The sequence below is a fragment of the Palaemon carinicauda genome, chromosome 9 (genome assembly GCF_036898095.1).
Source record: "Palaemon carinicauda isolate YSFRI2023 chromosome 9, ASM3689809v2, whole genome shotgun sequence".
NCBI classification, from domain to species: domain Eukaryota; kingdom Metazoa; phylum Arthropoda; class Malacostraca; order Decapoda; family Palaemonidae; genus Palaemon; species Palaemon carinicauda.
Window position 1 is genome coordinate 18,459,075 of NC_090733.1, and position 17,187 is coordinate 18,476,261.

At 41.4% G+C, this 17,187-nt stretch overlaps 2 protein-coding genes across 2 annotated transcripts in view; both read left to right on the forward strand.

Annotated features, from left to right (window-relative positions):
• Positions 1–9,342, forward strand: part of LOC137646763 (zinc finger protein 83-like) — a 209,219-nt gene extending 199,877 nt beyond the window's left edge. Inside the window, exon 2 of the mRNA XM_068379860.1 lies at positions 7,593–9,342. Within this exon, the coding sequence (XP_068235961.1) occupies positions 7,816–8,727 (912 nt within the window). The 5' untranslated portion in view covers positions 7,593–7,815 and the 3' untranslated portion in view covers positions 8,728–9,342. The remainder of the gene's footprint in view (positions 1–7,592) is intronic.
• LOC137646291 (zinc finger protein OZF-like) lies at positions 8,796–11,933 on the forward strand. The gene is made up of 3 exons (XM_068379402.1): positions 8,796–8,852; positions 10,715–11,064; positions 11,384–11,933. Exons 1-3 carry the CDS (start codon positions 8,796–8,798, stop codon positions 11,931–11,933), a joined length of 957 nt encoding a protein of 318 aa, XP_068235503.1.
• The last annotated feature ends 5,254 nt before the right edge of the window (positions 11,934–17,187 follow it).

The following is a 17,187-nucleotide window of genomic DNA, read 5'->3' on the forward strand; positions in this document are numbered from 1 at the left end:
TGCCAGCTAGAACTACAGTATATGACTATACAGTAGCCAGTATATTTGCAGTATAGATCATACAGCAAACAGAAAACTATGGTATAAAGTATACAGTAGTTAAACTTCCAACATACTCTGTGTCCATGCACAGTTTATTGTTGAGACCATACTATATAAGGAAAGAAAATTTCTTTCCATACACTGATAGATGATCAGTTACAAATGACCCTCATTATTAAACCTTTGGGAAGTCAGTGTTAAGTTACACTTATCTATCCTTACAGGGTAGAACTCTTCTATTGGGCCTCCTGAATAGGATAACCCTAGGCTTTAATTTTGAGGGAGTCACAACAAGAAACACATGTATGTGTCTTTCCTAATTCTTTTCTAGCTTGTCTATCCTAAGCTATATGCAAAAAATGTAAAATAATAATAATATTTATATAGTTTATCAAGTGAGATGAACTACCATATACTCATTTAGTTTTCCTCTCTTTACAGGAGGAGCACCCCAAGGGCCTGCGAGTCTTCTGCAATGTCAGGAGCAAGGACTTCTGCGGCCACGAAGAGTGCCTGGCCCACTACCTCTGTTCCATCACCAAGGGAACTCTCAAGTATTAGGACCACCAGGTATGTAATGTATGCAAAGCCTTGGTTACTGAGGCCTTTGATGACCCCAAGACAACGGAGTCAAGGTATGCAGCACGGAGTAAGCTGCTTAGACTGGTCCGTGGCTTCCAGAAGAACGCCACGGGGCCTTACCTTTCGAATGAACGGATGCGGGCCCATCTGTTCCCTAAGGCATCTGCGGATGCTGTCATACCACAGCCTCACCCTGAGATCCCTTGCGTTCAGATTTCCGTGGATACGGATGTCCCGAATGCGATGAAGGACATCCATCTAGATGAGAGGATGTCAGAGGTGTCAGAAGCCACCGAGAAAGACCTTCTTGCGGAGGGCCAGGAAGAGGAGTCTACCTTGGCTCCTGAGACCGAAGAAGATGAAGTCGAATCGTTGTCCGTTTCGTTGGTTCTAGCCCCAGAACCAGTGCCCTTTACATCTTCTGCTCCTCCATCTGATGAAATGGGAAAAACCCTGGCTAGCCTCATATCAATGATGGAGAATCTTCAGTGCATTGAGGAAGGAGATACACCATCTTGCAGCATCCCGCGGGTCTCACAAGAGACTCAACGTGAAGGATCTCCCTTCATGTTCTGAACTAAACCCTTGGAGGCATGCAGAGTACATGCCGATCACAGACAGGAAGATATTTATATCAAAGAAGCTGGGAGCCCTCCTCATTGAAGATGTCGACTTTTGGCCCAGCCTTTAGTCTTACCCAGACAGCTTCGTCTGTCTGAAGGCGGAACCTATGTTTAAGGAGGAGACAGAGCCGAAAGAGGTCATAGTTGTTGACCATGGAAAAGCTCAGGCTTTAATGGCTAGCAGTCTGAAAGACAGGGGCTTCACTAATTCTAAAGTGCCAGCCCTGAGTAAGAAACACCATTCTTTTCTTGCTCCAGCTACACTGGTTTTTCCCTTTGCAGAAAAAGGGTTCAAGGCAGTTATGAAGGCAGTAGAAGCTGGGAAACCATGTCCTACACTCGAGGAGTGTAGACCCTTATCCCTTGCTCTGCCTACAGATGACAAAGACTGGAAGGAAATACATCTTACCTTCTCAGTTGGGAAGTTGGAGGCGGATATTGCTGGACGCCAGTTCAGTGAAAACCTCCCTAAGTTGTCTGACTTTCTCTTGCGCAGAAAGCAAGAGACAAAGGAAAGGCTTGCCGCATCTCTGTCCCTCCAAATTACCTTGGAGGCAATGGGGAGTAATCATAGATCCCCAGAAATGTTTATGGTCGTGGCCAAGTCACATTCGGCAACGACCTATAAGGCTTCGTTAGGGCCAGGAGGGCATGTAGGGAGTTTGTGTTTGCTTCGGCTGCGGTGAAGCATGAACCCAGGAAGCTGATATCTTCCGATATCTGGGGAAAGGACCTCTTCCCTAGTGAAGTGGTCAAGGAAATAGTCGAGAAGGCTGCCACGGAGGACAGGAATCTTCTCCAAAAGTGGGGCATGTCGGCTAAGAGGAAGTCTTCCCCGTATGAGGGTCCCCAACCGAAGAGAAAGACAAAGAGGCCAAGGTTGCCCTCTAGCCCTGCCAGACAACAGCAACAACTTCCGATGACTGCAGTGCCCCAGGTGGTGGCACAACCCCAACCCACCTACCAGATGGTACCCCAGCAGATGGTGACCCAGTCACCAGCCTTTACTCCCGCCTATGAGAGGCAGACCACTACCTTTCGCCCTAAAGGTAGAGGGACAAATAGAGGTTCCTCTAGACGCCCCTCAAGAGGAAGAGGAGGTAGGGGAGAGCGCGGTCAAGGAGGCAAGTCCTCCGGACAACCAAAGCAATGAGATGCTTCCGGTAGGAGGAAGACTCCAATCATTTCGGGATCGCTGGATCTTCGATCCCTGGGCCCACAGCATGATCAAGAATGGACTAGGCTGGAGCTGGAGGACAGCTCCACCATCATTTCCTCAATTCTTCCAACACTCCACCCCCATCCTGGAAGAATATACCCAAGAATTCTTAAGCAAACGGGTGATAAGGAGGGCAAAGTCCATCAAATTTCAAGGAAGGCTGTTTTGTGTTCCCAAGAAGGACTTGTCGCCACTCAACAAGTTCATAGAAAACTATGCTACCAAAACGGGCGTATGCAGTCTCCATAGACATGGCAGATGCCCATTGGCATATTCCAATCAATTGCCAACTCTCCTCCTCCCTAGGATTCAGGCTACAGAAGAAGAAATACATCTTCAGAGCTATGCCCTTCGGACTAAACATAGCCCCAAGGATCTTTACAAAGCTTGCAGATGCAGTCGTTCAACAATTATGCCTAGAAGGTATCCAGGTGGTAGCCTACCTGGACGACTGGCTGGTGTGGGCAGCATCCGAGATGGAATGCATGCAAGCATCCAAGAAAGTGATCCAGTTCCTGGAACATCTGGGATTCAAGATCAACGTCAAAAAGTCTCGACTATCTCCAGCTCAGGAGTTTCAATGGCTAGGAATACATTGGAACTTACAGTCACACCGCCTCTCCATTCCACCAAAGAAGTGGAGGGAGATAGCGGGATCTGTCAAGAGACTACTAAATCCGACAGGATATCAAGACGCCAACAGGAGAGAGTGCTGAGCTCCCTCCAGTTTGCATCAGTGACAGACCTGGTGCTAAGAGCACAATTAAAGGATGCATCAAGAGTCTGGAGAAGATACGCATCAAACACTCGAAGAGATCTAAGAATACCGATACCAACTCGACTACGAACACTTCTCAAGCCATGGTCGAAGGCCAAGAACCTGAAGAGGTCGGTGCCTCTGTAACCACCTCTACCTTCAGTCATCATCCACATGGATGCATCAAAGGAAGGATGGGGTGGTCACTCTCACCAACGGAAAGTCGAAGGGACTTGGTCCTCTCTATTCAAGACCTTCCACATCAACATTTTGGAGGCCATGGCAGTCTTTCTCACTCTAAAGAAATTGTTCCCTCGCCATTCAGTCCACATAAGACTGATTCTGGACAGCGAGGTGATAGTGAGATGTTTGAATCGTCAAGACTCAAGATCACCCCAAATCAACCAAGTGATGTTGACCATCTTCCGGTTGGCGGAAAAGAAGAGATGGCACTTATCAGCAGTTCATCTTTAAGGGTTCCACAATGTGACGGCAGACGCTCTATCCAGGCTCACGCCGATAAAGTCAGAATGGTCCCTAGATGCAGGATCATTCTCCTTCATCTTACTTCAAGTCCCAGAATTGCAGATCGACCTCTTCGCGACGAGCGACAACAAGAAGCTACCTCGTTATGTGGCCCCATACGAAGACCCTCTAGCGGAAGCGGTAGACGCCATGTCCCTCAACTGGAACAAATGGACCGGGATTTACCTGTTCCCTCCAACCAACCTGCTGATGAAAGTCATCAACAAGCTGAGATCCTTTCATGGAACAGCAGCCCTAGTGGCTCCCAAGTGGCCGATGAGCAATTGGTTCCCTCTAGTATTGGAATTGCACCTGAGGCTGATCCCTCTGCCAGACCCAGTTCTGACTCGACAAGTACAGAAGTCGACTGTCTTCGCTTCATCACTGAAAACTCAAAACCTTCATCTCATGATTTTCTTTTCTTGGCAGTTAAGAAAAGGTTTGGGATCTCAAGAGACAGTATAGACTTCTTTTAAGAATATAAGTCTAAATCTACCAGAAGGCAATATGAGTTGTCTTGGAAGAAGTGGGTTGCTTTTGTCAGAGCAAGAAGACCAAAAGGGATCTCAACAGATTTCTGTTTATTCTTCTTTAATCACCTTCATGGACAAGGTTTAGCAGCCAACACGATAACGTGTAAATCAGCCCTGACCAGACCTCTGCTTTACGCCTTCCAAGTAGACTTATCCAATGAAATCTTTAACAAGATCCCTAAGGCCTGTGCTAGACTTAGGGCTGCAGCACCTCCGAAGCTCATCTCATGGTCCTTGGATAAGGTCTTACACTTTGCCTCAACAGTGAACAATGAGGACTGCTCTCTGAAAGACCTGACTTAAAAAGTTATATTCTTGTTTGCTCTAGCCTCGGGGGCCAGAGTTAGTGAAATAGTGGCCCTTTCTCAGGATGAGGGCCATATTCAGTTCACAGAAGTGGAATAACTTAATCTCTTTCCTGACCCATCGTTTCTCGCCAAGAACGAGCTACCTACCTAAAGGTGGGGTCCCTGGAGAATCTGCCCTCTGAAGGAAGATGTCTCGCTGTTTCCAGTGGAGTGTCTAAAGGTCTATCTTCGTAGAACTTCAGACTTCAGGGGAGGACAGCTCATTAAAAGAGAGACATCGAGCTCAAACTTATCCCTAAAACAACTAAGGGCGAAGATCACATACTTCATTCGCAGAACGGATCCTGACAGTACACCCGCAGATCACGATCCTAGGAAAATTGCTTCGTCATTGAACTTCTTCCAATACATGGATTTTGAGCGTCTTCGCTCGTATACTGGATAGAAGTCATCCAGAGTGTTCTTTAAACACTACATGAAGAAAGAGCAGGAGTTGAAAAGTATGTGGTGGCAGCAGGTAGTGTGCTAAAACCTGTTGCTTAGCGCTGTGAGGAACAGTGAATTGATTGGGACCGTTTTGTATAGGGTGTACGTGTTGACGCCTTACAGTGAAACACGTAAAGTGAAGTGTCACCAGGGTGACACTATGGACTGTTCCAGTTATTAAAGGTGAAGAAACATAAAGATAACACTTGTGCCATGTGTTCTTTACACAGTGTGAAAAGACCGTCATTCACAGAAATGCATATTAGAAAATATATTAAATTATCAGTTTGGTGGCATTAGTTATCGTTCCCTCTCAGGTGAAGCAAGCATTTCTGGTCTCATTTGCATTTTATGTTTTTTTTTTGTATTCACTAGTATTTTATTATTACTATATAATGTATGTTGAATTACTATTTATTGATTACCAATAAATATTTAATTGGTATTTGCATCTTATTTCGCCCCAAATTTAAATAAATAAAGACGTGTAAGCATTATTTATTCCCTAATAATCTGCATATTGACATGTGAATCTCTGCCTATGCATACTTTGTTCCTACGCATATACAAACTTGTGTGATGTTGCATACAGCTAACCCTGTATGCCTTGGATGCTATGGTGGCTTATGTAAACCTTTGTTCGTATTGGGAATACAAACTTTGACGGGCTTTGTATATAGTGAGACCTGTATGCTTTTGTTGTTTGGTTTGTTCATATGGGATATGCAAACCTCAAGATTTTTCCTAAGTCTGGTATGACTCTTCCCTGCAGGGGGCAGGAAGCACTAACATCGTTCATGATTAGAAGTAATGACGTATAACGGTAACGGCATATGTCTCTATGGTCTGAGTGACCAAGGAAATATTGTCCTGAGGTTAAGGCACATTTGGAAATCCACAGATACAGTACTTTCTAATAATGCTCTGGTAACCTTCCATCAGGACGACTACTTTTGGGTGAGATAGCCATGTCGTTCTGATGGACTTGCCCTCCTTTCTATGAAAAGGCCTTGGCAGGATCCCTCCCGAAACTATTATATCTGTAGCACCTTGCTCAACGCTACAAGGAATAAACATGGCGGCGACGATGGCGCCATTTAGATACTCAAGGTAGTAACGGAGGAAGGGTACCGTGATAATGGCTCCCCTTCTATTTTTGCCACTTTCCCCCTCGAAGCGAAAATGCTATTCGGGGTGAAGATTGATATGTGTCGTATCAAGATATACGTCCCCTCATATTATGCGATATCCTTAAAGGAAACTTTATGGATATTCGCGCCAGGAGTTAGAATTCTGGAGATCTAAAGGTAAATTCTCTGGGAATATCACTGTAGTCAAATATACCCTAATAAGCTACTTAAAGGAACCTTCCATCAGGATGTCATGGCTATCTCACCCAAAAATAGATTTTTTGCCTCGCTCAAAATCCGTTTTTAATGCTGTTAATGTTCTTAAAATATTCTATTGTTTTAATGTGGTTACTTTTCTTGAAATATTTTATTTTATTTTTTATTACTTGTCATATAGTTTATTTATTTCTTTATTTCCTTTCCTCACTTGGCTATTTTTCCCTGTTGGAGTCCTTTGACTTATAGCACCCTGCTTTTTTAACTAGGGTTGAAGCTTAGCCAGTAATAATGATAGTGATAATGATGTCCCGCTGCAAGGGCTCCAACCCTTACTCAACTTCCCAGGTCCTCCTGGGATGAAAGACCATTCCTAAGGACACCCTCAATGTCTGAGCAGCTGAAATGGTGTATGTCAACCCTTTGGTTGTTCCTGCTGAATGTTTTCTGTCCGCAACCTTCTCACATTGTGGGAAAATTTACATCTTGCCGCCAGACGTACAAGGCCCCAGTAAGGCAACACATACCAAAAGATTTTAACACCGGATTACATGTCTTCACACTGACACTGGCAAGCCATTATTGACACCCCCTTACACAAGCCCTTTCCTCGTTACTTATGCAAACCAAAGGCTTTTTGTAATTAACATTCATGGCAAAGAAAACTGGGTCCTCATTGATCTTGTATAACCTGCGTATCTCCTGCAAGATGGTCCTCCTACAGGTCATCTCTCTAGGGCAGGGCACTCTATGTCACATGTAGGTATTTTTTTCAGGGATGAGTCATGTTCCACACATGTTTCATACACGCTCGTATGCCGTACTGTAATGCTATTGCTCTTTTTTTATCTTTCGCTGTCTCCCACAAATAGAAAATCTTTTCAGGTTAGAAACAGATAATATTAGAAACAGATAAGGGGCGCTAGTGGCCTCTCTTCGCTTCTCCACAGATCAGGACTGGAACACTTCTGGGTAAGTTACAGAACCTTCCAGATTTGGTTCCAAGGGGACTTCCAACCATCTAATCAGTGAATCTCCCTAAATAAAGGACTTGGGCTTGTATGGATAAAAAAAGATACAAATTATTTTAAAATTTTGTTATTTTAGTTTAGTAAACTGCAACATATTCATCTTGCCCTCTTCCAATGATAGTTGTTCTCTGTTATTTCAGACTTTTCATACCAAAGGAAATTATCAACCACCCTTGTGACAAGATTGTGTAAACTGCTGAATATATTTGCGAAAGATACAGGAGTGGGAAAAAGGAAGAAGGGTCTGTGTTGATTCATGTTTTAAGACTTTGCTCTAAAGAATAGGAAGTTTCATGTTAACTTCATCATTGGACACTGTTGGAGATAATCTTGAAGAGGGTGTCATCCAGTAATAGAGAGAGGATGGAGAACTCTGAATCATTAGAATATCCTATGAAAATTGAAAAGGAAGATTCATTTTTACACACTGAAGTCAAGTTGGAAAATGATGATTTGGTTGATAATTTAAGCCTCTTTGATAATGACTCTCTTCTCATGGATCCAGACAAGGAATTCAAAGCAGAGCCAGAATTCGAAGCAGAACCAGAATTCAAAGCAGAGCCAGAATTCAAAGCAGAGCCAGAAATAGAATTTAAAGCAGAGCCAGAATTCAAAGCAGAGCCAGACATAGAATTCAAAGCAGAGGCCGAAATATTTGAGTCACCCGAAAGTGACAAGAAATATTCTTTGGACTCTGATGCATCAGACATAAAGTGCAATGTCTGTAACAAAGCATTTTCTCAGATATATCATCTCACAGAGCATTATAAAATTCATAATGGGGAGAAGCCATTTAAGTGCAATTTCTGTGACAAAGCATTTTCGCTGAAAAGATATCTTGCAGAGCATTATAAAATTCATAGTGGGGAGAAGCCCTTTAAATGCAGTTTCTGTGACAAAGCATTTTCTCAGAAAAGGTATCTTACATACCATCTTGGAATTCATACCAGGGAGAAGCCAATTAAGTGCAGTTTCTGTGACAAAGTATTTTCTCAGAAAAGATATCTTACGGTGCATCATAAAACTCACAATGGGGAGAAGCCCTTTAAGTGCAGTTTCTGTGACAAAGGATTTTTGCTGAAAAGATATCTTACTAACCATCTTAGAATTCATACTGGGGAGAAGCCATTTAAGTGTAATTTCTGTAACAAAGTATTTTCTGATAGAGGTTATCTCACAAAACATTGTAGAATTCACACTAGGGATACAAGGGTTGTGGAGCATAGGGGTGCAACTGTAGACCCCAGGTTTGGGTCCTTTGCATCACTAATATAAATTGAAACCAAGTAAGGTATTGATACAATGCAGGAGAAGTCTTTTAAATGGAGTGTCTGTAATATGGCATGTACATTGAAAACAGTTATGCAAAGGCATATGGAGATTTGTGCCATACATTGATTGTAAGAAATTAGGGAACTCGTGTCCCTTTGAAAAGAGGAGAATGCTATTACAAAGTGATTAAATTTCCAAACTTGTTTGTACTCTCTCTTGTTAGTTTTATTAAGTGGAATTGAGTCTTTTCCTTTGCAAATGATTCTTTATGGGACATTCATTTACAAACAAGTTGAATGGAATTTTGATCAAGCAAGAGAAACATATTCGACTGAATGAGATCTTTTGTGTTTCCTTAGTGATGTTTCATCTCTTGTTAGCTAAGGAAAAAAGTTACCTAACTTTAAAGTTTTTCTTAAAATATTTTTATCAGTTAGACTTAATAGAAAATGGAATTTTTTAGTGTGTGTGAAACTGTTAATTAATTTTTGATAATTTTTCTGTTTTTTTTTCATGTTTATTTGTATTAATTGAAGCATATTTTGTAATATTCTTTTACTATAACAAATACATGGCATTTTGAATTAACATCTTTTTAACATGCATTTTATAATTGAATAAATTATTTTATAACAATTTTCGTAGTTTATTTACACTTTAGTTCCCTTCACACTTTTTTATTATGAAATTCACAGGTCTCAATAGAGAAAGCATTTAGATTTGAGATATTTACTTTTAGATCTGAGACATGGGTTTAGGAAACGAGTGGTCAATTCGTCAATGCCTCTTTCCTGTTCTTTGGATCAAGATGACAGGGTGGTACAGTAACTGTTCTGTTTCTTCCCCTCGCCATCGTGTCACATTTTGTGTGGCCTGGACTTTTGGGACCACTGCCTTGGGTTCCTTTCTTTCAGGGGGAAGAACCCACCTTCCTTGGTGTGTGTACTGACACAGGAGACCCTCAAAATTTTGCACCTCCTAATGTTATAACACTCCACGTTACTCGCCAGCTTGACTTATGGGCACAAAGAGCCTAACCTAGCGAGAGAATCATGTACTTTGTCGCGCACCCAACCATTGAGCGTTAGCGAGTTGCAAGTGTTAACTCCTCTTGTTGATGAATGTCTACGTGGGACCCGTTTCATCCTGAGCAAAAAAAGCATTCCTGTTAGACAATCTGAGTTGGATAATTCAGATAGTAGGCTCAGAGTGGTCTTTGAATCATCAAATAGCAAACAAAATCTTGACTTTGTGAGGTTACGCCGACCAAAGACCTGATCACGACGTCCCTCAACCAGAAACTTTCGGTGTATTGCTCACAAGTATTAGATCCCTAATCCTTTTGGCTGTGCTTTCCAACACTAGTGGACAACCACTGGGATCTTAACTATACAAACCTTAGTTCTTCACTCAAACTTGGCCGCCATCACCAACCCATGACATAAGTCCTGGCTGTAATCCAATTGAGGTTATAGTTTGCTACAAGGGGCCAGTTGCCTCCTGCTGCCCACAGGATAATTATCTTCCATTTTTTTAACTTTATTAAAAGTGTTAACTGCCATATTCCAGCCTTCATTGTTGTCCTCCTTCTATAGTAAAGAACTTGGGTTTGCATAGTCAGGAAAAATGCAAATCATTTGTAAAAAGTTTTATTTTAGTTAAAAAGCTTTCATTCTATTCAAGAAAACTTCAACATTTTCATCTTGTCCTTTTCCAATGATAGTTGTTCTCTGTTATTTCAGACTTTTCTTCTCAAAGGAAATAATTTTTCACATCTTGCAGCATGATTGTGTAAATTACTGAAGATATATGCAAAAGATAGAGGACTGAGAAAATGAAGATATACAGGACTGGGAATAAAAGAATAGGAAGTGTTAACGTCATTATTGGGCATCGTTGGAGATAATATTGAAAAGGATTTCATTCAGTGATAGTTAGAGGATGGAAAACTCTCAATCATTAGGATTTCCTATAAAAATCAAAATGGAAGATTCCGTCTCACACTATAGTCGAGTTGGAAAATAATGATTTGGTTGTCAGTAGAGGGGTCTTGGATGATGACTCTCTTATCATAGATCCAGAAATAGAATTCAAAGCAGAGCCAGAAATAGAATTCAAAGCAGAGCCGGAATTTAAAGCAGAGCCAGAAATAGAGTTCAAAGCAGAGCCAGAATTCAAAACAGAGCCAGAGATGTTAGAGTTAACTGAAAGTGACATGAAATATTTTTTCCACTCGGATGCATCAGTGAGTGGGGAGGATTTACAAATCAGCAAAAGGGAAGTCAATAAAGAGGAGGAGAAAAGTGAAAAGACAGGGGGGAAAGGGGAATGTGGCGTACAGTAAGAATCTAGTAGGAAAGAGGACAAAGGAAAGGGAAGAGGAAGAGGGAAAGAATGTTTGCAGAATAAGGAGGAGCCGATCGAAAACAGTGGCTGTGAAAAACCTCTTTGCCAAGAAATAGATTCCAAAACTCACGCCGATGTTGGTACGAAAGAGAAGTCATTTGTGGGTCGGATTTATGAAAAACAATTTATTGGAGAATTTAAACCCCCCAACACTCACAAGCTAATTCACACGAGGCCAGTTCAGATGCAAAGAATGTGGCAAAATATTTTCTAACGAAATTGATCTTAATGAACATTGTGAAACTCACACTAGGAGGAGATCATTCAAGTGTAGTGAATGTGGCAAAGTGTTTTTTAACAAAACTGGTCTTGTGATACATTTAAGAATTCACACTGGGGAGAAGCCATTCAAGTGTAATTTCTGTGAAAAAGGATTTTCTCAGAGAGGTCATCTCACAGATCATCATAAAATTCAGAGTGGGGAGAAGCCATTTAAGTGCAATTTTTGTGACAAAACATTTTCGTACAAAAGTAGTTTCACAGAGCATCATAGAATTTTTACTGGGGAGAAACCATTTAAATGCAGTGTCTATGATAAAGCATTTTCTCAGAGAAGTCTTTTCAGATATCATCGTAGGATTCACAGTGGGGAGACGCCATATAAATGCAGTGTCTGTGACAAAGTTTTTTCTCAGAAAAATAATCTTACAGAGCATCATAAAATTCATACTGGGGAGGAGCCATGCAAGTGTAATTTCTTTAACAAAGCATTTTTTCACAAACAAATTCTTACATCCCATCATAGAATTCATACTGGGAAGAAGCCATTTAAATACAGTGTCTGTGACAAAGCATTTTCTTAGAGAGGTACTCTCACAAAACATTTAATTCACACTGGAGAGAAGCCATTCAAGTGTAGTTTCTGCGACAGAGCATTTTCTTTGAAATAACCTCACAGCGCATCATAAAATTCACACAAGGGATTCCATTTAAGTGCAATTTTTGTAACAAAGCATTTTCTGATAGAGGTTATCTCAAAAAAACATTGTAGCATTCACACTAAATTCAGTTTCTGGGATAAGGCTTTTAACAGGAAAACAATTATGAAAACTTATATAAAGGAATTGCGAAGTTTTGTTCTTCTGAAAAGTGGAGAATGCTTTTAGAAAGTGATTGAATATCTAAATTTGCTGGACTCTAGTTGTACTCTGTTGTTAGTTTAATTAACTGGAATTGAGTCTGTTCCTTTGCAAATGGCTCTTTATGGGACATTTACAAACTAGTTGAATGGAATTTTGATCAAGCAAGAGAAACATGTTCGATTGAGTGAGATCTTCTGTGTTTCCTTGGTGTTCAGTTGCTTGTGATGTTGTCATCTCTTGGTAGCTATTTATTAGGCAATCACATAATCACTTCACAGTGAATGTAAATTTTTTTTGCACATAGATTCACAGTGCTTTACTATTCAGAGTATAATAACATGAATATAATTCAGATAATTTATTCTGTAATAATTTCATAATGAATCGAAGGATTTTTTTTAGTGTGAAATAAAATATAAAATAAAGCAAATTTTTGAAAAATAAAAGGGAACATGCAAATTTAAGGTATCAAATTAAGTAACAAATATCGTATGCAACTGCTAAGGATGGATCCGCTGCCTCGTAGTGAAGGAGTTAAACTTCACGATGATACAAATAAGCCAGTAAGTCCTCCTCGAGTCCCCACCACTGATGTCTTTTATTGCTCATTCTTCCCCTGTGTTTCCCAATACTGAATTTGCTCAAAACTACCTCGATACTCTAACATTATTATATGGAACTAGTTATAAGGTTAGTCTATTGAATGCACCTGTTGTATATTTCTTCAGTATGACTCTACTCATAATCATCATTTCATACCTTTCAAACTTTCCAGCCAACCCAACCATCTTTGACTGGCTAACAATCTTGGGACAGACTGTACCAAAGCTATTGGTGCAAAAGACACTGTGATTTCTTGCATCCTCTTCTTGTGCATTGATAATGTGTCAAACTTGGGCAAGAGTTTTCTTACCTGATTTGTGTCCTTGCTGGTAGAAATGTTCCTTTTCAATTTGAATTATGAGGGAAAGTTTAGACTTACCTTACTTTAAAGTTCTTAAATGAATGTTTTTGTCAGTTAGACTATGAAAAGGGGATATGTTTTTGTCTGTGAAATTGTGAATTGATTTAATATTTTTTTCACAAATGTTTTCTTGCTTATTTATATGTAATTGAAACTTATTTTGTAAAATTCTTATGCCATAACAAATAATTGTTAATTTTAGATATTGTAATTCTAATATGATATTTCCAATTGAATAATTAATCTCTATAAGAATTTTTGTATGTAAATTAAACTTTAGCTCCTTTCACACTTCCTTATTATGAAATGAACAGGTCTCAATAGAATTTGATATATTTACATCTAGATCTGAGACATTGGCAGTTAACAAACGAGTAATCAAAGAAGAAGAGCATAAGCCATGGAGCTCTGAACTCAAAGTGGGTAAAAGTTTAATTGTATTAAGATTCCTTTATAATACTTGAAGTGACACTGTTTACTCCACTTTGGCTAACAATTTAAGTGATTTGTTGACACTATGAGATTTGTCCATGCTCTTCGCACTCCCCAAGATAGATTAGTTCACCAAACTTTCAACTGGGGTCCACAAGGCACTAGAAGAGTGTGAATACCCAGACCTACATGGCTAAGGACTATGAAATGTGAAGTAGATGATTAATGGAGAACTATTGATTTAAAAGTTCAAGATAGAGACGACTGGCGAAATCTAACAGAGGCCCTTTGCGTCAATAGGCGTAGGAGGAGATGATGATGTTTACTCCAAGAAATTAAAGTATTTTGTTTTGATTTATGTAAGTAACCTGAATTTGTTGAAGATGGATTGTGAAAACAAACAACTTTTCACTATTTATTGACTTTCTAGTCTTTCATGAGGTCAAGCAAGATTGTATGCTCTGTGATAGGAATATAAAAAGGGCTTCCCATCAAAGGACAGGCTAGTGGAAGTGCTGGCTCAGCAGGAGAGCGATTCTGCTCCTGCCAAGGATGCCATCAGCTCATCTGTCTCTAGGCAGTTCTAGAGAAGGATTATAATTTCTCCAGTGACGCGCTGCACATCGAATACCAGAAAGACAGAAGGACTTGTTTTCTCTGCTGGAAGACGGTATTATTCTTCTGCTGTCTCCGCGCACTCGCTTTCCATCTGGCCTTAGGATGTCACTATGGCAGGTAAGGGCTCTTTCCCTGGAATGCTTCTTTAAGCAAGTAAGCAGCCACCATGCCTGCTCAGGCTAGACCAATATTTTGAGACTCGACAAGAACAGACACCTAGGCCTTGAACCTCTTCGTAGATTGATCCCTTATGAGAACAACTCTGGATTGTTCTAATCAAATTTGATCAAAGGTGATGTAAGCCTCGTAGGCAGGTAAACTCTTCTCCTCCGGGTGACACGTTTCACCTCCAAACTAACAGGGCTTGAGTTCTTTGTTGATGATTGTAAGCTATCTCCGATTGAGTCAGACCTTGATCTCCTACATCCAACAAAGGAGGCAAGAATCATTCAAGTTGCTCTCTACAAAAGATGAACAGAAGTTTGTAAGATCTAAGGAGATCCTGAGAATTTTACCTTCTTTCATGTCGAAACCGTCACTTCCGAAGGAAAGAAAGTACTCGGCTACAATTCCGAAGAACTGGGTCTCGAGGCTTGTAAGGGCTTGATATTTCTTCTGGAAGTTCAGATCTCTAAGTCATTCTTTTTTCCAGTTCAGGATGCGTGGGAAGGTTATTTGAAACCCCATTCCTTGATAGAGACAAGCGTAAAGCAGTATGCAGTTATTGACCAACACCAATGCCGATTGGGTGCGTCATTGAAGTGAAAGATGACTCGGTCACCTCTGACAAGGCACTTTGTGACGGCCGAGAGATAGGTTATGACTCAAAGGCAGGATGCAATCAACTGAGTAACTTTATTAAAGAACACTCTCTTTTATATACAAAGCTTAAGACAACAGGAAAAGACATGTTCGAGAAAATGACAATGTTACATAGGCGACACGCAGACATGTCTATTCTGGTTCTTTTAAGTGCGAGGGATGAGCGCAGATACAAGCATAATATATATAAAATAATTTATGTACGATCATGTGACACACGGTTGGTACATGGCTCCCTCCCTAAAAATTACATACTGTACATGTTAAATAGGGCACCCTGCTCTAGAGAGGCGAACTGTAGGCGGGTCATCTGGCAGTAGATAAGCAGTCTTCTTTGCCACGAATGTTTAGTAGGAATCATTTTGGACTGTGTCGGATCACAAGGAAAGGGCCCGTGTAGGGGGGCGTTAGTGGTGGCTTGGTAGTGTCGTTGCGCAGGAAGACGTGCGTTGCAGAATGCAAGTCTGTTGGTATGTGATGCTTCGCTGGGGGCTTGTAGGTCTGGCGGCATGGAGTAAATTTTTCCACGACGTGACGTATGCGCTGGAGATCATCGGAGTAGGTTGTAGAAGGAAAAAATTCGGGACCAGCGGGTCGCCATACACCATTTCAGCTGCCGAGACGTCGAGGGCGGCTTTAGGAGTGGTCCTTAGGCCCAGGAGGACCCAGGGAAGCTGAGTAAACCAGTTGCAATCCTTGCAGCGGGACATCAAAGCTGCTTTGAGGGTGCGATGAAAACGTTATACCATTCCATTGGCAGCAGGGTTGTAGGCCGTTGTCTGATGCAGGGTGATGCCCAGGAGATTCGCTAATGATGTCCAGGTGAAAGTGGTTCCTCTGTCAGAAGTAATATGCTCAGGGATACCAAATCTTGAAATCCATCCAGAGAGTAAGGCAGATGTACATGAGGCAGACGTTGCAGTTTCCATGGGAATGGCTTCAGGCCAACGGGTGGAGCGGTCGAAGACGGTAAACAGGTAACGATGTCCTTGTGATGTGGGTAGGGGGCATACAACGTCGACGTGAATGTGTGCAAAATGACGCTGAAGTTGAGGAAAGGTGCCCAGTCCTGATTCCGTGTGTCAATGTACTTTGGAAGTTTGGCAAGAAGTGCAGGCGCGGACCCAATCCTTAGCATCCTTAGAAATGCCGTGCCAAATGAACTTTGCCTTCAGCAGCTGTGCAGTAGAATGGCATGAGGGATGTGAAAGGCCGTGAATAAAATCAAACACCTGTCGGCGCATGGGAGCATGAATCCAAGGTCGTGGTCTGCCAGTACTGAGGTCACAGAGGAGGGTGGTGTTGGAGTCGTCGAGGGGGAAATCTTCCCAACGGAGGGACGTGCAGGATGTCCTACATGCTTGATACTCCGGATCCTATCGTTGGGCTTCAGCCAGGGCGTTGTAATCCAATCCCAGTTGAACGGCAGCCAAGGTGTTTCTTGACAGGGCATCGGCAAGTAGTACTATTTTTGCCACACACGATCACCCCCCAAAAACGGGTGGCCACACACGATCACCCGGAAATGAGGGTATGGCCGTACACGCTCACCTGGAAATGAGGGTATGGCCGTACACACTCACCCAAGGTCACAGAGGCTTACTGTTGACGGAAGTGTAGTATTTTTAAAGAGTTTTGTTTACAAACATTGCTTTGAAGGACGTTCGTGACACTCACCCGGAAAAGATGGTATGGCCGTACACACTCACCCAAGGTCACAGAGGCTTACTGTTGACGGAAGTGTAGTATTTTTAAAGAGTTTTGTTTACAAACATTGCTTTGAAGGACGTTCGTTTCGACAGTAGGTCGGTGTTGATGGAAGTGGAGTATTATTTTTGTTTACAAACATAGAGTTGAAGGTCGTAGGGTTCGTAATGGCATACGTACGGGAACTATTAAAGGATATTGTTTACGGAAGTAGAGTATTATTTTAAGTTTTTTGTTTACAAACATTGAGTTGAAGACCGTACGGTAGTGTGTCACTATTAAAGTGAATTTGTTTACAAAACATTGAGGACGTAACCATTTGTTATTATCAAGCAACTCTTCGTAATGACGTACGTACGTGTTTATACGTGTCCAGGAACTGTGGCACTGTTTAGAAAACCTTGAGAACGTAATCATAGTGTGCTACTATTA

Bases quoted from the DNA above. Each gene is read 5' to 3' on its own strand.
- LOC137646291 (XM_068379402.1), top strand. From the start codon at position 8,796: ATGTACATTGAAAACAGTTATGCAAAGGCATATGGAGATTTGTGCCAT. The intron at 8,853-10,714 runs GTAAGAAATTAG...TCAAAATGGAAG, and splicing joins ATTTGTGCCATACATTGATT to ATTCCGTCTCACACTATAGT. The intron at 11,065-11,383 runs GTAAGAATCTAG...AACTCACACTAG, and splicing joins AAAGGGGAATGTGGCGTACA to GAGGAGATCATTCAAGTGTA.